Below are 21,539 nucleotides of genomic sequence, written 5' to 3'. Positions count from 1 at the left end.
AAGTAATTACAAAAGCAACACTGATTGGATGAATTCCAAAAAAAAATAAACAATTTCCTTTGCATTAACTACTATAACTGATATATTATCAAATCTTGATATTCTAACTAAGGATATTATTAAGAGTACAGGTAGTCCTTGCTTAATGATGATTTGTTTAGTGACTGTTCAAAGTTACGACGGTGCTGAAAAAAATAGACTTATGACCGGTCCTTGAAGTTGTGGCTGTCACAGCATTCCCTGCAGTCATGTGATCATGATTTGGATGCTTGGCAACCGTTGCACATTTATGACAGTTACAGTGCCCCACGGTCATGTGATCACCATTTGCAACCTTCACAGCCAGCTTCCAACAAGCAAACTCAATGGGAAAGCTGGCGGGGGGTCACAAGTCACAGTCATGTGATACCTTGCTAAGCAACCATGCGGGATTTGCTTAACGACTGCAACTGTAAGTGCTGGGACTGCCATAGTAAGTCACGTGATTTTTGGCTTTACGATTGTGTCACTTAGTGACAGAGTTGCCGGTCCAAATTGGGGTCATTAAGTGAGGACTATCTGTATATTTTACTGAGGAAGGAAAAAATCTACAGATAAGAAAAGTCACTACCTACCACTGAATACCTATGATTAAAATACCTGGTTTAAAGAAGTTTCTGCAATGCATCATATGTACAATGCAACAGAGACCTATTGTGCTTTAGCATTTGTAACTGACTGATTATATATATGCTAATGCTATCACAATGCACTGGTTGCACAATTTTGTGCTTTGTACTTTGTTTTTGGATTCACCTTTTTCACCAGTAGGCAGACATGATGGCCCTGGATAGAACGGCTATACATGGATGCACAGGCCCCCATACGTTCAACAACTGAAAGAAAAAAAAAGTGTTTTAAGGGCTTCCATCCCTCCCCCAAACAAGGCTCCCTCCTCCATTTAAGGAGTGCCTATCTGCATGAGCCACTGATCTAGGTAGACCACTGGCCAGTCACTCAGGCAGAAAAAGTGGCAAATGAGGGAAAGAGGGAGGAACCCCAAGTGTCCATAATTGTGTTTCTCTGACCATTTTTATTGACACTTGGGATTTCTTCCTCAATTTTCAGTGTCTGCTTTCCTCTTTCATTGCCCAGAAAAGAAACAAGCACTTTCTTCTAGGGCACATCTGTGATGTGCATCCCTGGATCTTGACCACATCACACTGATGCAGATGCAGCAGAATTACTTAGCTCCAGCAAGTAATTGGAATGAGACAATCAACACAGCAAATCAGATGTAGCAAGACATCTCCTCTAAGAGTAGATGCTTTTGGCCTCACAGAAGCCTTACAGAATTAGCAGTTTTCTCATGGGAAGTAGTTTGAGAAGCACTAGAAATTAAATTTCTCCTCTTAGTAATGAGACAAAAACAGAGCAGCAATTTGCACAATATTACAATAGGAAGCTTCCTGCAAGCTTGCATGGTTTTAATGCCCTTTTTAAAATCTCAAGATACCTCTCTAGGAATTCCTAGTTGAGAGGAGCAGATTCTTCTTGGCTGCTCAGAAATGGTCTTTTCAGCTACTCCATTAAGCTTCCATGAAATTTCTACAATTAACTTTATTCTTGCTATTTTACTTTTTTCTGATTATAAAGTATTGTTTGCACTCTGGATTATGATTGTAAATGGTTGTGTAACTTGCCCTAGGAAAACTTCTGTGACAAAGGGTAGTATATGGATTGAAATCATTTACCACAGCTAGCCCTTGGAAAAAATTTGCCCTGAAGGGTGCCTCATTAATGTGACAAGGAAAATAGGGAGCCTCTTTTGTTCTATCATTTCCAAGATAAGAACTTTCACTGACATTTGGAGGCATCAGAGGTTAGGAAAAGCTGACTTACACCCACAGCAGAATGTATTTACTATATAATGGATCAATGTTTCTCAACCTTGGCAACTTTAAGATGTGTGGACTTCAACTCCCAGAATTCTGGCTGGGGAATTCTGGGAGTTGAAGTCCACACATCTTAAGGTTGCTCAGGTTGACAAATACTGTAATAGACACTCCTGCATCTGAAACAGGAGACCACCTCAGTCAATCTAGTTAAATGTTGCCTATTCTCAAGTGGTAGCAATTTTGCAGCATCATAGGCATGGAAAAACTTGCTTGCACTTCCTGATATTTAATGTATTAACCAGGGATGTTCTTCAGGCAAAGCATGTACTCTTTCATTGCGCTATTTTGAACTGGGAGTAACAAACTAGCAATAACAATTTTCCTTTCAAACAGCTTTTGCAAAATGCTTAATCTCACATTTTTGCTTTACTTCTCTTATAATACCTGCTTTACACACATATAAGCACGTTCAATATGGGAGATGGAAGAGCAATTGCTGCATTATAAATGAATAAACCCAGAAATAATATTGGGGCACTGATATTAAGAGAAAGGGAGCAAATGAGAAGAATTAGAAAAAAAATTAACTTCCAGAGAAACAGCTACATTTGTTGCAGCAAATACAGCTATCAGCATTTAATTATGGCATAGAGTTTTGGAATTTAGGGTCCACTCTTGCATGCAACCATTTTCAGAATCCTAGCTGGAGTGGATTTTGCAAAAAATCCAGTCTTTCACAACCTAACATTCTCCAGATACATTGGGATGCAAGTCCCAGAACATAGAACTGGGAAACTCTGGAAGTTAGAGTCCCAACCAATGTGGAGGTTGCCAGACTGGGAAGATTACCCAGGTTACAGGTTACCCCCTGTTCAGTGTTAAGAAACCAGGGCTAAAGACCAACAATGTTTGGCTGTCAACTCTGGTAAGCGAGTTCTTCACCAATCTTCGGGTCACTCTGATGTACGCAAATTTATGCCCAGCAGCAGAATTGTAAGCCAATACACGTGATACCTTAGGAGTAAGGAGTCTTTTTAGCAGGAACTCACCAGAGAAATGATGGTGGAAGCAAATTTTTGCCAGGAGGTGATGGAAAGGAATGGTAATGCCATCAACTTTGACTGAGCTGGCATGCAAGTCCCCCAACTCCAACAGCTTGGCAAAAGCATCACTGTGGAAAACACAAAGAGGAAGTAGCTTAGATGAGCAGTAGAGAAAGTTGGAAAATAGAGAATGGCTAATTTCTACCTTGACCTGTTCCGGTACTGCCTTAAAGGGGATTTCAAAACCTCTCCCAATTTCAGTCCATTTTTACTTTCTGTAATCTTCAGGGATGCTGTCTCTCCACTGGTAATCGGCTAAGTGTGTTCTTTAGACAAGCATTAGAAAAAGGCAGATCCAAGGAATAATATGAAGGGTTTACAACATGGTTGACAACAAAACCCTCCAGACAGCTATTTCCATTTATTCATCTACAGGCATGCTGCTGTGAGTAACATGAGATGTCATGAAATTGCTACAATAATTTATACTTTACACCTGAATAACCCATTACTCAACAGCAATCATCCTATCTTTTTCTAATTACATTATACTCTGCTGGATTCTGCATGTTCTGAATGTATGCTAATTTTAATGCAAAAACCAGCCATTTCCATTAATTTCCCCACTGAGGTGTTCTCACAGGTACAATTAATACTCAAGGATGGATGCTGTGAAGGGAAACTCTTTATGCTCTCTTCATACCACTCTAACTCTCTCAAGATTTCCTCAAAGATTCTACCTTGAGTACTTGGACATCTCCCAGCATGCATGCATGATGCTGCTTCTTCTTCAAAACTTTCTGCAAAACCCACATGTCTCTGAAAACACTGACCCAATCTCCTACTTTCCATTAATGGACAAGGCATTAGTTTGTTTACTCTTCCTCTAAATTTACCTAAATCTTGCTAGACTGCTACAGTTTATGATATTTTAGCTACTTCATCCTGAAATCCTGTGTGAGAACATGAGCTTTTGCAAGTTTAATAAACTTCAGCATTTTTCTGTGCAATTACCCAAATCTCAAGAGATCTGGGCCATTTTTAAAGAAAATATGTTCATTTTAAAAATGTGCAGGGGCAATTTTTGGCTGTGACAAATGCTCTGCTACCCATAGGAGTTATGCCACGGACCTCTGTAATTAAGCTCAAGTGTGTGTAATTGAAGTAATATCATATTCTTCTTCTACTTAACCTGGTGCATTGATTCTTTTTACATTTTCACTGTAGTTAAGTTTTTGGCTGCAAATTCATCAGGTCACACCAACAGCATTCAAAGAATAATAATGCTGACCTAACAGCACCAGTAAATGTTTCTTTTAACAGGTGAAGAACAAGTTGTTTTTTTCAGGGAGTAGCCTACCTGTAACAGGGCGTCGTAATAAGGTAAGAGGCACAACTGAAGAACAGTTTGAAGTCTAACTTTTCATGTGTTGAGCCTTCATCGTCCTGCAGCATAATGACAAATGGAGGTGAACCGCAGGACCAAAAACAGTTGTCGAACAAGTGGATGAGACTTAGTTTAAACATTCTCAAAAGAACATCAGCCCAAAATGATACTGGGAAGGGAAGGGAGTCAGAAGGCTCGCACACGCCTTTAAAATACAGGTAGTCCTCACTTAACAACTACAATAGGGACCGGAAAATTGGTTTTTAAGTGGGGCAGTCATTAAGCAAATCACATGACCGCAGTTGTTAAGTGAATCACGTGGTCATTAAACGAATCCAGCTTCTCCAGTGGACATTTTTTTGCTGGAATTCACTCATGACTGTGGTGATTTGCTTAATGACCACAGTGATTTGCTTAATGACTGAAGTGATTTGCTTAACGACTGTCATAAAAAAGGTAGCAAATTGCGATCACATGACCGTGGGGGCTGGTGCAATCGTTTGCAATAGTCATAAGTGCGAGTATAGGTTGTAAAGCACTTTTTCCGTGGCTGTCGGAACTTTGAACCATTGTTAAACAAATAGCCGTTAAGTAAGGATTACCTGTACACCATCATTCCAAATAGAACCAGACATTTTATCCTCCTGATATGACTAAATGTATGGATTCTGTTCTCCCCTTATACACAGCAAGAGAAAGCAATTCCATTCTCCACCATTGCCTAGGCCAGTGTTTTTCAAACTTGGCAACTTTAAAATGTGTGGACTTCATCTCCCAGAATTCTGGGAGATGAAGTCCACACATCTTAAAGTTGCCAAGTTTGAAAAATATTGGCCTAGATAAAGAATGATCACTTGGGGACCATGCTTCTACTCTTCTGGGAAAGGTGCTACAATGGGGGAAGCCTCAAGGAACAACTGCAGGGACTTCCATTCCCACTTCCTTGAGAAAAAGATCTCTGTCGAGCTACCAGTTGCCTCAAAGTTGTAATAAGGACAAGGACACTCTGGCTTCTGCCATTGACTGGAGTAACAAAGCCTTCTGGGGTGTCACATTACCTTTACCCAAGCAAAGCCATAAGCAGAAGTTATTTAGGATAGGCCCAATTTTATAAAAATATACTGGTTGATAAGTCATGGGGTCTTGCATTAATTTCTTTAGATTTGTAAACCTGGGGGCAGTGTCTGTGTGTTTTGCTCAATGGATGTGAGTTACTTCTGAAGGTTATGTTCATCCGAAAAGCATGATGAAAAATATGTATATTTGGCAACAAGACAAAGGAGGCATGAGCTGTTATTACAGGTACTCTAGAGGGATCAGGCCAGGATGAAAATACAAATCACTCAAGCTAACCAGTGAGCTTTATCTCTTTGAGAAATAAAAATCTGATGTTAAATATGTCCTATTTAATATTTTCCCAGTAGTGAACTACATGGACTGGCAAGGGATAACAGGCTCTTACTTTGATTATAAATGACAAGGTCCCTTTTAGTTTCTGTGCCATGGCAATACTCTGCAGGGTGAAGACAAACTGGGTTTCATTTGAGACTCCTAAATTTGGGAAAAGACAGGAAAATTTAGAATGGGATAACAGAATTTACTCAGATTTATATAGACCCCCCCCCCTTGCCAAAGTGAGGATTATATTAAGGTTTATCTTGATTTTAAAATCTTATTTCTCATGCTGAGGTTTACTTAAAAAAATTAACGATTTTCTCCACCAAAGAGTACAGAGCATTAGTGGTTTAACAATAAGCAAAATCAATCAATCAAATCAATCAATCAATCAGCATTATTTTAATATGTATTAAAGGCAGGACAGAGAACTGCTACAGAAGACTACCACTACAGGCCAAATGCATTTCTGTCATTACTCATTTATCTCAGAAAGTTATTTACCTTTAGAAAATATTCTGCACAATGGAACCAAATTAAAACCATTGTTCCCAGGATTTGCCAATGGGGCTGTTCTCTGGTCCTTAGGAATACCCTTACAAAGATAGTATTGTATGTCAAGATCTGACATCCAACATCTTTGGGGGATTATTTGGGCTTACTGGCAATGGCCAGCAACAGCAAGAAGCTCTTCAGTTCTGGATCCACACCTTTGAAAATTCAGTCCCATAAACTGAAACACAAACAAGGTGAGGCTGTGTCCCTCTAGAACAGTGTTTCTCAACGATGACAACTTTAAGATATGTGGACTTCAACTCCCAGAATTCCCCATGCTGGCTGGGGAATTCTGGGAGTTGAAGTCTACATATCTTAAAGTTGCTAAGGTTGAGAAACACTGCTCTAGAAATCTAAGGTAAACTTCAAAAGTTTGGCTCAGACACAACCGTGATACGTTCTGATAATGAGATATGCCCTGTCCTCCAAGACTCTTTTTAACAAGCTCATTCCCACCCACCCTCACCCCAAGTCTCTGTTGCCAGGAAGCAGGCAGCCATACCAGGAGGCAGCTGAAAAGGGATAGGTATCCCATCGTGGATGGAGGATCCTTCTGGCCGCAGCATTTTAGTATTCAGAGAGTCCAAAACATTCAGCTCCATGCACTTCAGGAAACTGCTGCTCTTATTCTCAAAGATCACAGAAACAGTAACCTGGCTATCATTCTGGAGGTTCCCCTGGATATCATAGGTCTGCAAAAAAGAATAATTGGAAGGGAGAGGACACAGAGAACTTAGGAGCTCCTTCGTACTGCTGAAAACTGGTGTGGAAGACAAGAGCAAGAGACAGTAGATACCTGCTCCCAATCATAGTCCAAAGAAATCAAGAGGAAGCCAAAAATTGGAAAAACACATTGACTACTCACCATTTTAATGTATGGATTTTCAGCAAGGAGGCTATAACTTGACATAGGCTGGAAAAGAGGAAAATAAGAAAAGTCAAGGCAAGCAAAAGGGAAGGCAAAGGATGTACAACTTGGGAGCTACCTATACAGCAAAGTAGTGCTCTTGTGGTTACAATGCAGTAGATTTAACAACCAGGTGATGGTTGATTACAGTCCCAATAACCTTAACCAGGTGATGGGAGCTGGTATCCAACATGTCTGGAAAGTACCAGATGCTGGGCAAAGCTGCTGCAGAGCCATGCCAGGGCAGCCAGGTCTTTTGGAATCTCAGTGCCTCAGCTGTTGAACAATTACAACCCTCTCCCCTGAGCAAACTTCTCACTGGCAGCGGCTCTTCCTCCAGCGTTCCGTTCTGCACAGATTCCATCTGCGGCTCCTCCCCTCGGTCATGATGTTTTGGGAGCTTCTTCTCCTTAGATTTTTCCTCCTTCTTATGCTTCTTCTTTTTATGCTTGGATTTCTACAAGGCCACATAGATCAAGAGTCAGCTTCCCAGTTCCTCAGCTCCTTCTTGGCCCAACCAGTAAAAGCTGCTGTCTTGGACAACTCATGTATCTACCAGAAACTGCTGCTAAAACTCATATTAGCCAGCCTAGCCCTCTGCCTGAGATACTGTTATCAAAGGCAGCTCAAAAATTACAGCAGATTCAAATCGTGCTGAAAATATTTCCAGATGAGGTAAGATACAGGATGCCATTATCAGAGACTGGCCAAGAAGCATCAGTTCCCAGGCCAAATACAGAAAAGTGGAGATCTCTAAGCCACTCACCTTTCCTTCATCTTCCTCCTGAAGTTCCTCCTCTTTCTTAGCTTCTTCAGGTTCTGCTGGGTCTACACTCACTTCAGGCAGATTCTGCTAAAGAAACAAACTGGGATAATAAAAGCCAGTCTGGTCTAAGAGACTGTAACTGGGAACATCTCAGAAAATATGTGGGTCAAGTCATCCCAGTTATGATCCCTGTTCCATGTTAGCCCAAGTCTTCATACTACCGTCAGCCTCCTTCCCCAAACCCCTTGAAAGTGGAGCCCACCAACTGAAAGTCCATGCCAGCATCTTTGCTCTTGCTTCATCGGGTCATCAAGTCCACTCAAAGCACATCCTAAAGTCTCTCAAAGCTGTAAGGCAGAAGAGGGCAACCCTTCTGTAGCCAGAGACTGCAGGGGTGTGTGAAAATGACATAGCTGAAAGAGGTAGGGCTAGAATTTTCACATCCTTTTCTGCACTTGGCTTTCTGGTGTTTTGAGTAAAATAGATGCGTTAAGCCTATTTCATTGCTTAGTTTTGTAAAAAAGAAATAAACAAAACCACCTTGCCATAATTTGGGGGGTTGTCTCCAAAGTTCAATAGTGTAATTGGGGGACTCAGCAGGTTGTAAAAAAAGGAACTGATAAGACACATATCATCTGTGGGTTGCCCATCCCAGTTGTAAGAATATCTCAATGGTTCTCAATTTGTAATCACTGGCCACATCTCCAGCTATGGGCTCACAAATAGGTACTCTGCCTTACTATGTAGCTTCCTTTTCTGTTAACTAGCTTCTCCTTAGGTTAAAGGTCATCAGCATGTGCAAAAGGCAGGGACTTCTCTCACTAGCAATGAGTCTTGGAAAAAATAAATGAACAGCAGAAAAAAAACCCCTCCCCCAAAGTAGATACATGCACCTCTGCATTTTAGGAAATGCAAATACAAAAGCATCACCTGAGGTGGGAGCTAATAATGACATGAAGGTATGGAGAAGGAAGATAAACATGTTACCATTTCTTCCTTAACTGCAGGGGATAATACTTCCTCTGAAGTTGCACTTGTTTGGGGGGGGGGGGAGATAGAGGGAAGAACCTCCAGCAGGAAGCAGAATATTTCCTCCTAATGCAGATCATACTTTCAGAGGAATGTTTTTTTCTGAAGACAAGGAAAATAAATTAACTTCTTTGCACCCTTTGAGACTAATAATGATCAACTCAACATCACTGCTGATGCTCTTTCCGCACCCCCAAATCTCTACATTAAATGCAAAGATTAATTTAACATCACATCTAATTTGGTCCTGAGATAACAAGGGAAGGAAAGGGGATGCTATGAGTCACCCTCCTCTGGCATAGTGAATTAATTAAAGTAATTTACCCAGTTTACTTGGATTTTCTTTGGTAGAGATCCCCTCCCTTCCCTAGCAAATACCAACCAGTTTATAAAGTCTGGAACCAATATTTTTCAGAGGTGCCGCTACGCCAGTGTTGTCCAAACTTGGCCACTTTAAGATGAGTGGACCCCATGGCTGGTTGGGGAATTCTGGGAGTTGAAGTCCACTCATCTTAAAGTGGCCAAGTTTGGACAACACTGCGCTACACATTCTATAAAGAAGAAACTAACCTTTGCCTCCACAGCAGCAACAGGTGGTGGGGTATCAGAAAGCCACAGGTCCATGTCTTGAGGCTGGAATAACCAACCAAAAAGTATTATGGGATAATTATTATAGGACATTTTCAAGCAGTCGAAGCACATATTCTTCTATAAGGCTCACACATAGCACTAGGCATAATGTGGTTTGCTTGGTTTGAGCTTAGCAAGCGATATGAACCCAGCCACTGTGATCTGTAGGCCACAGTTTGGAATAAGCATTATGATGTGTCCCAGTATTCCTTAAGACTGTTCTTGTACTACAGGTGCAACAGTTGCCACCATCTAACAGGTTCTGGTTGCCTACTGTGTTATATGCAAATGATCTGCAAGCTATAGTAATGAAAATCAAGGAGCACAGTGAAAAATGGGACTAAGATTAAATATAAAGAAGACCAAACTAATGACAACAGGTAGAGGAACCAGCCTTAGAACTGGCAATTAAGAAACTGGAGAGTTTCTGCCTTTTAGACTCAACTATCAACAGTAAAGGAATGAGCAGTCAAGAAATATGCCATAGACTAGCACTTGGTAAAGCAGCCATGAAGGCCTTGGAAAAGATATTCAGATGCCAGGATGTGTCTATTCCTACGTAGATCAGAATTTTACAGGCAATGGCATTCCATGCAACACTCTATAGAAGCAAAAATTGGACTTTGAATTAGCAGGACAGAAAGTTCACTGAGGCTTTTGAACTCTGGTGTTGGAGAAGACTCCTTAGAATACTGAAGACAGCTAAGAAAACAAACAAATGGATCATTGAATAAATCAACGTAGAGTTCTCATCTGAAGCACAAATGACCAGATTCCAAATATCAAACTTCAGACACATTATGCAAAGATCTATCTTTCTGGAGAAGTCCAAAATGCCAGGTAAGGTGGAAGGAAAGAGAAGAGGACAACCAGCAGCAAAGTGGATGGACTCAATTACAGTGCTGATGGGTGCATTGTTGGAAGACCTGAAGAACCAGGTTGGGGACAGAATATCCTAGAGAAAATATCTGTGTGGTCACCAAGAATTGACACCAACTTTATGGCATATAATCAATCGTGTTACAGATTAATTCTGTTTCTTTCATAAAATCATTTATCCCAAAATGGCATGGTAGTGAAGAACATGCTACATGTTCCCAGTCTAGGCCACTCAAATTAAGTTAGGCAAGCTTCATGTTCATGCACACGGTTACAATATGGGGATATTTATTCCTCTATATCACTTTATAAACACGGCTGAACTATTAGGTGCATTCAAATGACTAATTCCTAATCCTTTAACCTAGCTTACAGGCCACAGCCTGAAAACCACAAACATGTAATTGGATGCGTACATGTGAAGTAGCTTAGGTACCCCACGCATTTGTTCAATGATGCAGATGTCTCCCACCCACAATATATGGGTTGCTGTGACTGAAATCCATAAGACCACTGTCTTAAAGTACAAAAGTGAACATTCTTCCTATTACTTCTACACAGATTTCTGACAAGCAAAAGAAGCAAGTCACATCTTTAAGACAGCTACCTTAAGTGTTCTTAAATTTGGAGGACTGTTCACATCCTGGCAAACCTGAGCATAGTGTCCCAGTGGAGATGGAATATTGGTCAAGATATTAAATTATTAGTGCTTTCCCTCAACTTCTCTGAGATTTATATGAAAATCCAGGATAATCATCTAGAAACTGGTCACTTCAATTTAGAATTCTGGTTATATATGCAAATATACCATTTTTGTTCAGAAATATTTGAGGCATCTTTATTATTTATATTATAAATACTTATAATGCATGCACAAATATTATAAATAGCATATAATATTTATTATTAAGCCAGAATCCTTGAAATAGGTTCCATTCCACTGTTCCTTGTGGGTACCTATACCTATTTAGAAGTTCTTAAAAGCCTTCACTGGACTTCTACTTTTGTAAAAAATATGGTGTGCAGAATCAAGGCATTACCTTTTTGTCTTCTTCATCTGTTTTTCTTTCTCGGTCTTTTCTCTTTTCTTTTTCTCTCTCTTTCTCTTTGTGTTTCCTTTCCTTCTTTTTTGGCTTCTTGCTTTTCTTTTCAACTGGGGGGGCTTGCGTTTCTTGAGGAGATTTAAGGTTATCAGCATTTCGATGCCTCTGCACAGGAAGCGTCTCGCTATCTGTTAAAGGCCTTAAAAAAAAAAAAAAAGGTAAGATCTTCAATGAAATTCACCCAAATGTCTATCCAGGCTTCCAATAGCAGTTCAGGGTCAGCACAACATATCAAAGTGAACTAGTTCCACTACATGTGACAAAATATAATTTTAGTGTTCAATACAGTCCAAAGAGGATCACAGGAAACTAAGTCACATTTATCAAACAAAACTGTTAGAATTTTATTCATACAACCCTTGAACATAAAAGCAAGCAAGTCTTTTTTTGACACTGGAATAATTTCCAGAAAGTGAAGACTGAGAAAATGTCATATTTTGTTTTTATACATGATAACCGCAGCTAAACTTTTATACGCTCAAAGGTGGAAAGATTCGACACTACCTACAAGGGAAGAATGGATGGTGAAGTTGATGGAGAGGTGAGATGGCAAAACTGACAGCTTTGCTTAGAGAAAAAACATTGACTAACTTTAATGCTAACTGGAAGCCCCTTTTGGAGTTTTTGCGGCAAACAGAAAGAAACGAAATTATGATATGGATTTGACGATTAGACAAAGGAACAGACTGTGCAAAACATGTATGTTAAGATGTAGCTTTAGAATAAGAGGTTATTTTATGTTTCATTTATATCTGCTGTATTAGAAGTCGGAAGTCATTCTTTTTGTATTTCTGTTTTTCTTCTTCTCCTTTTCCATTTTCCAGCACTTTTGCTTTCTTTATCTCTACTTTCTTTCTTTCTATTCTTTTTCTTGATTATTAGTTTGTGTTAGCTTTTATCTTTCTTCTTTTTAAAATTTAATAAAGCTATTATTTTTAAAAAAGAGAAAATTTCATCTAGACTTTTCCTAGATGAAAAAATGCAATGTTTTAAAAAATTCAGATCATTTTAAGTCTAGAATTGTATGGCCTGAAGAAGAAAAACACAGCTTCTGTTCTGATTATTTTTCTAGTCACATTCAGAAAGTTGCAAATACTAGTGAACTTTTTATTTGCTCACTTAACTTTTTGCAGAACAGAATTGCCATTCATTCATTCCCTCACCCCCAGCTTCCTCATGATCAGAATTTTTGCTGTTAATGACAAATACAGAACTTCTCTGAAAACGTTTATCAGACTTTATTAAGTGGAAAAAAGAACTGGAAAAAGGAAATAATAGCCCACTTGAAATGTATAATTTGGTCTTCAACTCTGCAGTTTGTTGTAATCATCTTGAAGCAATTGGAGATTCCTTCTTAGTACAAAACTTTAGTCTTGAAACTCGTTTTACAGGGGGTGCGTGGAGGAGAAGAGGAAAAGGAACAGTGCACACTGTAAAGCCCAACACATCTATCAATCAAATAATAATTTCTCAAATCTCTGCTCAAGTTTGGGAACATTTGTAAATGTAGTAGCAGGGCTACTATTCTTTGGCTTAAACATGATTGATGATAGGATTCAGTGGCCTTGCAACCAATCGTCATACATTGATTATTTTCTTCCAGACTATAAACAGAGAGATTTATGTCTGTGAGTGTAGATTTAAACTAAAGGATGTTTTCTGCATAAACAGCTGAAACTTGCCATGTTGTGTTTTACAGCGTTGAATAGAAGCAGTTAACCTTCCACACTGTCAAAGAGGGAACTTACCTGGCAGAACTCCCTGAAATCAGACTGTGTATGAGAGACAGACAGACAGAAAGAAAAACAACATGACCACAGGATACAACAACTTCTGGGAATGGAAATAAACCAAAGGCAAAAGAGAAAAAATCTGAGAGATCCCAACAACATCTCCTGGAACAGTGTTGAAAAACAGACACATTTTTGCCTCCATCTGCAATTTAGGGAACTGGTATAGCAAGACTGTGAAACCTAATTGGCCTCTGCTGACAGCTGAACTCCAAATCCCATCAACACTAAGGAGCATGGCTAAGGCCTGAAGAGTTGCAGTCTAGAAACATTTGGAAAGCTGCAGGTCTCTCCATTCCTTCTCTAACGGCACAAGGAAGATCCAAGCCTGCAGCCCTCCCTTTGGAAGGGCCTAATGGTTAATGCATCTTCATGTTCAGGTCTCAGATGTACCAGGGTAATATCCAAGCTGCCATTCTACAACTAATTCTGGGGAAAACCTCTTTGTAAAACCAGCAGTTTAAGAATTAAAGCCCAAGTCCTGAGGCTGTCTACTTTAACTTAAGGTGAGTTCACTGCAAATTCCTCTTATGGTAGTCTACAGAATTAAACACTGCATTTTGGCATGAACTTTAGAAGGTTGTGCAAGAGCTAAGATTTGTACTTACTTATCTAAATCAATATCTAGTGCCTTGTAGGGATCATTTGGATCCTTGTCATCCTCATCACTGGGCAGAGCATTCTAGATAAAGGCATAAGAGGCAGAAAATGAGTTTATGTAAGAGGTATCAATTCTCAAGGAAAAAGGAGTGTGATCCCTATTCCTCAAGGGTGCTTAGATTCATCCCCTTTGATCAAGCAGTTTCACTGATGAATGCAACACTGGAAGAAGCGATTGTTGGCTACAGTTCACATTTGTTTCATTCATGACTTGCAGAGTACTAATACCACTGTTTTTGATGGCAAGAGACATGCATGCCAGGAAGACAGCCTATTCTGCTGAAAAACAACCATCCACCCACAAGCCATGCCACCCTGGTAAAATATATCAAGAACAGGACAGCTTAAGTTTGTATGACCTTGGGCCTAATTCGAAAGCTCTCTAACAGTGATCAGTTTGGACCTATGGCAAGAGCTAACTATTTCTTCCCTGGGGAGATTAAGAGAAGGAAGGGGGGAAAGGGAGGTTAGAAAGAGAGGATGAATAGTCCCCAGGTTAAGAATGCCCGGGTTACAGGCAACCTGTTGTTAAGAATGGACCCTACTGTAGCAAAAGTCGAGTTAAATACACAATGGTTCGAGTTCATTACACAATACTTTTTATACAGTATTATACAATAACGCTGTTCTAGCTTACATACAAATTCGACTTAAGGACAGTCCTTGGGAACGGAACTCGTTCTTAAACCTGTATCTGCCTGAGGCTGCGCTCCATCCTTTACTTCTGTCAAGCCCTGCCCACCATCGGCAGGGCCAGGCCAAGACCTAGCAAAGGGCTTAAGGGTCATACAGTGGAGGAGGAATGTGAACCAAAGGGCCCTCCGTTCTCCACTCCCATTCCAACTGCATCCACCAAATCTCGGCAGGCAGGCCTCAAAGCCCTGGAGCACTTACTTCTGGCATCTCCTCTGTGATAATATCCACGTGCTGGGCAGGAGCAATATCCTCATCGCTCTCTGTGTGTAGGGAACTGTGGCGACGGTTCTTGCCCCATTTTTCTTTCTTCTGCTTCTTTTTCTTCTTGTCCTTCTCCAGCTTCTGCTGGTGCCGACGCTCCTCTTCCAGCTTTACATACTGGTCAGATGCTGGTAAGCCTGACAAGGCCAGAAGGGAGAAAAGTAGCTCCCAGAAGGGATTCTGTAGAGGCTGGCTACTGAACTAAAGGCAGCTTTTACTTAAGGTGCTTTAAAAACCACCTGACTTAAATTCCAAGAAAAGGTGACAATTCTGAAGAAACTGTAAACTTTGCTAACAGATGATGCACAGATGCATCATTGATCATCCTGTGTGAGAGAAGGGAGAATATCTAACAGCGTCATTTCCACCTGCAATCTTTGTAAAATAACACTAAGAAAAAGTTGAGATCTCTCAACTGTCACCTAGCAGCAGTCATTTCAGAAAGCTATCTGAAATATTTTGTTAAATAGGGTCATGATAAAGATTATAACTGGTAAGTATCCAAACTTGCCTATTTTTCTCCTCCTCTTCTTCATCCTCTTTTCCTTGTGTGTTATGTCTTCTAGATTTTAAGGCTCTGGATGGGGATTGTCACACTACTGATTTTTTTTTAAACCAGTTAGGAAGTTTCTGACTGGAGAGCAGGATATGAATGTCATAAATTGACTGATTTAACTAAATAGTTAAATGTTGTAGCCCTTAAAAAGTACAGCTGTTTGTCTCTATGCTGTATTCTGTTTTTAAGATTTACTGTTTATTGTATTATATTCTATAGCACTTTAAATGTTTTTAACCAAAGTACATTTTTTAAAAATCTACTATTAATGAGAAAACAATATGGACCAGGTTTAGCTGACACATGAATTGCAACCCTATGTAGATCAGGGTGCCCTGACAATAGCAATTCATGCTTTGATCACCACACAGTTGAATTACTGCAATACACCTTATGTGGGCTAGACTTTGGAGATGACCCAGAAGCTACAATTGGTCCAGAATGTAGTGGCTAGAATGCTGGCATGGCAATCTTGCCACTGCAGCTAATGAGTTGTTGCGTTGGTGATCAATAGCTTCTGGGTCCAATTGAAAGCCCTCATGATTATCTACAAAGTTCTATACATGTTATGCCAGGCACCACCTTGCCAAAATTTACTTTGCCCACCCAGTCAGTGGGCCCTTTCTATAGTGCCCCCCCCCACTCTTGAAAGTGTTTCTTCTGGAAATACATGCAGCATCGTCCCTCCATGCATTCTGCAAAATGGTTAAAACCTTTTTTATTCTATCATGGTTTTGGTCCTAAGTGACAAAGTCATCCACTTGGGATGTACGTATTACATACGCACATGCGCATCTGTGTCAAGAATCAAATAAATAGGCCTGGAAAGGGCAAGAATGCTGGGAATTGGCTTTTACAGAGAAACAGTGGGAACTGTGCCCAGTTTTCTGTCCCTCTCCAAGCAGTCAGAATTCTTGCTTTATTAACTATGTTCAGTTTTCATGGCCTGATTTTCAGATTCCTATACCAGATATTTTGAACTTCTGAAAACCTTGGTGTTTCTCCAAGCCTGCTAACATCTCCCTACTTTTGAGTGGTGGTTACATAAACAATTGTCTTCAAGTCTGAGCAATGAATAAAGAAGGGACAGTGAACAAATGATGCTGAAATCAGCCATAAAATTCTCTTACCAGGAACTTTTAAAGGAACAGAGAGATCAATCTGAACCACAGGTATGTGCTCAACACCAGGGCTATCCTGGTACCTCTGGAGAAAACAAAAGAGGAATTTAGTACTAATGTTCAGACACAGTAGTCTGACAGATGCATGCAAACACTTAAATAGAAAATCAAATGTTATATATGTATCTAGGAAGCCACTATTTTTATCTCCCAAATAAACCTTGCTTACCTTTTGTGGAGATGGAGAACTTTTAATGTAAAATGGATTGTTTGCCTGTTCCTGTTTCCTAACTTCTCGGCGCTTTAAAACAAACAAACAAAAATATTCAGAAGTAGGATTACTCTCATTTGAGTTCCATTTATAAAAGAAAATTCAAAGGTGTCTCCCCATTCCACCTGAATAAAGACTAACAATCCAAGGTCAAAATAGAAAGTCAGTTGCACTGTTAAAGAGTGGGTAAGATTGAATAAGATGTAAACAGCTTCAATAACTCAATCAAAGAGTCAGGAATTGTTTCAGGCACAATTTTATGCAACAGTACATCCTCCCATCAAAAAAAAAATTAAAAAATGACTAAAATCTTGTAAGATCATGAAATGTTGCAAGACTCTGGCAATCACACAACAAAGTTCTCAGGGGACCTTCTGGACAATTATATTTAAAAAATGCAATGAACTTTAAAGACATTTTATGCACACTGGAACTGCCCATACCCATTCACCCAGCTTACCCTGGCCAGCTCCTCCTCATCCATTTCAGGCTGCCGTTGCTTTGAGTGCCTTTGCTCTTCATCATGGAATATGGTCCTTGGTTTTTCATCTTCAGAGTCACTGTCTGAAGGTGGCTCATTGATCCAAGCATCGAGATCCAAACTATGAAATAAATGAATCTCTGTTTCAGCTGATGTGAGAAGACTTCAGCCAATCTTTTAATCCACATCCTGTTGTTAAAACAGAGACTGCCAAGCACCCCACCCCCACATACACATAAGTATCATCTGCTGGTTCTTCTAAGCTCTGTGGAGATGGGACGGGCCCAGGCTGCTTATGCTACAGAATTTGAGACCTAATATTATCATCCTACTGGAAAAGGCAGAGAATCTTACCCTTCTGGAACTGGAACTTTCTTCTGAGCTTTAGGTGCTACAGGGTTAAGCTCCCCAGCAAATAAGGCAGTCACTTCTTCAGCCACAGGGACCTCTTTGATCTGAAGCTTCTGGATGTACTTCATGAGCTGGAGGATGCAGGAAGCCTAAAGAGAAAAAACAGCTTTCATTTCACCCCCAACTCAGCAAAATGCAAGCTGAAAGGCCAATTCGGCAAAGAAAAAGTCTCAGATTTTTCTTACCCTCTCCTGGACTTCAAGATCCGCGCTCTGCACAAACTGAGGCAGACGGTCAATCATCATCTGGGTTGCCTCCTGGGCCACTTCCTTCTCACCAGCCTGTTCCTTTTGCTGCAGAATTGAGGCATAAAGCTTCACCATGTTTTGGACATACACTGCTTGGATATGGCCTGGAAGCGTGGTCACTTTAGGCCGCAGCATGGCTTCAAGGGTCTGGTAGGGTTCTTCGAGGTGTCTGAAGTGAAGAGGAAAACTTAGGGAATTTCTTTCCCCCTCCTCCAGGACAGGAAAAGGGGAGTCACAAGAGATGTTTCAGGCATCAGGGACAGCAAGAGAGAACTCAGCCTCTTGAAAACCCTTCCTTTTCAAACCACCAGATTCCTAGGCACTTACTCTGAGAACTCTCCACATATCCAAGCTGCAGCATATAGCACCTCACAGATTCCGTTCCTCTGTGTGTTGCTGGCCAGCAGGTGAGCATTGTCCAGAAGCATGGCCATCTGTGACACAGCAAATTTGCGGATAGCCTTTACTCGGATCGCCACATCTAACATCTGGGAGGCGATGAGGTGGCCGTGCCTTGTACCTTCCAGCCGTGTCAGCTCCACTAGGATGCTGATGTACCTGAGGCGGATATGAAGAGGGTACCAATGGGCAAGATAGTCTCAGTAATGAGACTATCATTATTAGGAGGCCTACAGGCAATTTTCATGCACACTTCATGCACACTGCAGTTTTCAACAATTCAAATCTTAAGATCTCTATTACCCCTATGGCTCCTACGTACTCAAATACTCTAGTTATCTCTTCTCAATTTCTTCCTCAGCTTGCTTTTGGCTTTCAAACTCTTGTTCCTAGCCTAGTTCCCCCCCCCCCCCCCGAACATCATTACATGGCCACTGATAGCTTCTGCTTCTTCGGTTCCTCTCTTTCCTTGTTTGTTCTGCCTTGCCTTCATCTCTCTGTATCAGAATGGCTCAGAAACAGTAGCTACAGCTCCCATTAGAGCAACAGGGTACAAAAAGTATATAGTGTTACTACTATTATTTCTAATTTCACACAATGTTGAATTAGAAATGGATAAAACTTGCTCAAGGCGAGTATGTGTGTGTGTCTCCACATGTGTGTGTGCTTGTATGAATATACAGTGCATTTGGAAAGTATTCAGACCCCTTAAGCGAGGACTACCTGTATTTAAACTTTACTTTGGAGGAGAATATTGTATACTGTACACCGCTGAGATCCTCCTGAGGCTATAAAGCAGGAACTATGTATGTGGTAAATACTAACCATTCAAAGTTTGTGATGTACTGGTAATTGGACTGGCTACATATATCAATGATTTTGGTCAGCAGCTCATCCCTGTAAGTTGTTCCTTCAGCTTTGTCCACATGGATCATCAGCTTCTTTACAATTTCCATCAAGTTCTTCTTGGACACCTGCAGCAAGGACCCAGACAAATAGAAACTCAGGCCCCTGTTTTGGTAATGGGGTTGGTCTCTATACAGTACATGGGAAGCTGTCTATTTGATGCAACTTGGCAGAAAACACATAAGATGTAGCAGTGAGCTACCTCATTCTGGCAACTTTTGACTTGCCAGGTTCTCCCCTGCCTTGAAGTGGTTTTGGGATACAATTGCTTAGTTTAAAAAGAAATAATAAATGAATAAGCTATTTTAGATTCATTTTTCCATCTCATTACTTTCATGACTTTATTAGCCACTCTGGTGTCTAGGAAGACAGCGCAATATTTAGAAAAATAAATTAGCCAGGATGCACAGTAAGTAGCAAACATACCATTCCATACAGAAGATCCAAGGCTCGGAGGCGGATGGACTCATCCTTATCGTCCAAGCACTGGAGAATGAGATCTTTATGAGACTGTACCGATTTAGGGTGTGTTTTCAAGATTTTGGACATTGCCAGCAATCCCAAATACTTCACTGATGTAGGGAAAAAACACACAAAAGAAAACACAATTCAAAAAAATCCTTATAAGGGCCCTCTCCATTTCTGCAAGAACAACATACACACATGGTGGTAAATGGATCAAATTCCAAGACTGGTCTGAAGGTTTTGTTCTGCTATAGAGGGTTAGCTTTGTCCATGTCTATTGGATCTAGTGCATTTACCACAGGGGCAGAAGGAACATAGGCATTTTTCTTATATTAGTTTATTGGTCTGACTAGTTCCATATTTTCTATTCAGATTTGTAGACAAACGTTCTATTACACAAATTCATTTATTTGCTCTAGGTTTTTGTCATTTATGTATAACATGCAGCAGTTGCTCCATGTTCTCAGTCAAATCTAACTATACTGGGTTCTGATACATTCATTTTCAGGTCTATGCTCCTGGTTGCATTACACTAGCTATCTAACATTCACTGCATTTCATTTAGGTTCTCAGATAGCAATACATATCATCTGCATACAAATGTGTATGTACATGTCCCAAACCAACACATCACATTCAATACACTGAACAACCAAGGGGACATCACACATCCTTGTCTTACTCCTTGCCCAGTGTTGAACCATTCACTAAGCACTCCATTATACATGCTATACTATCATTACAACTATCAGCAAAACATTCCATAATTCAAGCCTTTTCACTTTAATATATGCTTTCTCTAAACTAACAAATGCACAATAAACTTTCTCATGTTCATACTTTTCTCGGTGATCTGCTGGAGAGCAAAACTGATCTTTAAACTCCCTCTCTGCATGAAGACACACTGCACTTAAATTTTGCTCACTGTCAACTCCTGTACCCTTTAGATCAGAATTCCACTAAACGCTTTCCCAGCCCACTGAACAAACTCATATCTCCTTAATTTTTACATTCATTTTTGCTATCTTTGTCACTGCCTAAGGGAATAATAACGGCCCTCTTCCAATTGTCAAACACAGATAGAGCCTTCACACACATAAACAGGTCACATAACCATTGTACAAACACATCCAACTAATATTTTAAATTTTTTTCAATTACAGTTTCTATACCTGCAGGCATTTCCAACATGTCTCAGCATTTATGATTTCCCTTTCATTATGTTTTTCTTGGACTCTAATATTACAGCATTCAGTTCAATTCTACCCTTTATCATATCACTGTCTTTTTCATACAAATCTCGAAAATAGTCCTTCCAGCATTCTCTCATTTTCATTATATCCCAAATAATTTCATTGCTTAGTTTTCCATATCTTTTGCTTCATGTTATTTAGTTTGAGGTCAGGGGCCACAAGCCACTTTGACCAGGAGCAAGTAAGATAAAAATATGATAAAATAAAATGCCCTAATTCTGAAGGAATTCTCTGGGAATTTTAACATGCCTTCAATTAAAAAAGAAGTGAATATTTAAACCATTAGAAGTAATAGTTGGTGGATCTCAGAAGCCCATAGGAGAGGCCAAATAAGATTTTCCAAGCGGGTTGGGAAGACAGAGCATCACCAGGAGCAAAATGAATGTGGGTTTTCATTTTAGGTATTTCAGTTTTAGAATACAGTGCCTAGTTTCCTTGGCATAAATTACT

The 21,539-nt window shown here is 40.1% G+C and overlaps 1 protein-coding gene across 4 annotated transcripts in view; it reads right to left on the bottom strand.

Annotated features, from left to right (window-relative positions):
* The window catches only part of AP3D1 (adaptor related protein complex 3 subunit delta 1), a 54,901-nt gene that overhangs the window by 2,242 nt on the left and 31,120 nt on the right, over nt 1-21,539 (bottom strand). Inside the window, exons 13-33 of one of the 4 annotated variants that reach the window (XM_088149467.1) lie at nt 19,798-19,943; nt 19,291-19,439; nt 18,394-18,624; nt 18,004-18,235; nt 17,762-17,907; nt 17,387-17,528; nt 16,885-16,956; nt 16,665-16,740; nt 14,916-15,115; nt 13,970-14,043; nt 13,320-13,343; nt 11,509-11,710; nt 9,530-9,592; nt 7,931-8,017; nt 7,484-7,621; nt 7,123-7,170; nt 6,760-6,949; nt 5,770-5,858; nt 4,281-4,366; nt 2,927-3,048; nt 796-875 (exon numbers count right to left, since the gene is read on the bottom strand). In XM_088149467.1, the coding sequence (XP_088005593.1) occupies nt 796-875; nt 2,927-3,048; nt 4,281-4,366; nt 5,770-5,858; nt 6,760-6,949; nt 7,123-7,170; nt 7,484-7,621; nt 7,931-8,017; nt 9,530-9,592; nt 11,509-11,710; nt 13,320-13,343; nt 13,970-14,043; nt 14,916-15,115; nt 16,665-16,740; nt 16,885-16,956; nt 17,387-17,528; nt 17,762-17,907; nt 18,004-18,235; nt 18,394-18,624; nt 19,291-19,439; nt 19,798-19,943 (2,597 nt within the window). The remainder of the gene's footprint in view (nt 1-795; nt 876-2,926; nt 3,049-4,280; nt 4,367-5,769; nt 5,859-6,759; nt 6,950-7,122; nt 7,171-7,483; nt 7,622-7,930; nt 8,018-9,529; nt 9,593-11,508; nt 11,711-13,319; nt 13,344-13,969; nt 14,044-14,915; nt 15,116-16,664; nt 16,741-16,884; nt 16,957-17,386; nt 17,529-17,761; nt 17,908-18,003; nt 18,236-18,393; nt 18,625-19,290; nt 19,440-19,797; nt 19,944-21,539) is intronic. The other 3 variants (XM_088149468.1, XM_007433996.4, XM_007433997.4) reach the window with 3 other exon arrangements.

Source organism: Python bivittatus, unplaced genomic scaffold, assembly GCF_059951505.1.
Source record: "Python bivittatus isolate LINGU-HERP-01145 unplaced genomic scaffold, Pbiv_v1 ctg000580_np1212, whole genome shotgun sequence".
Lineage (NCBI taxonomy): Eukaryota > Metazoa > Chordata > Lepidosauria > Squamata > Pythonidae > Python > Python bivittatus.
The sequence above is the reverse complement of the archived record's forward strand: the minus strand, read 5'-3'. Positions and strand labels throughout refer to the sequence as shown.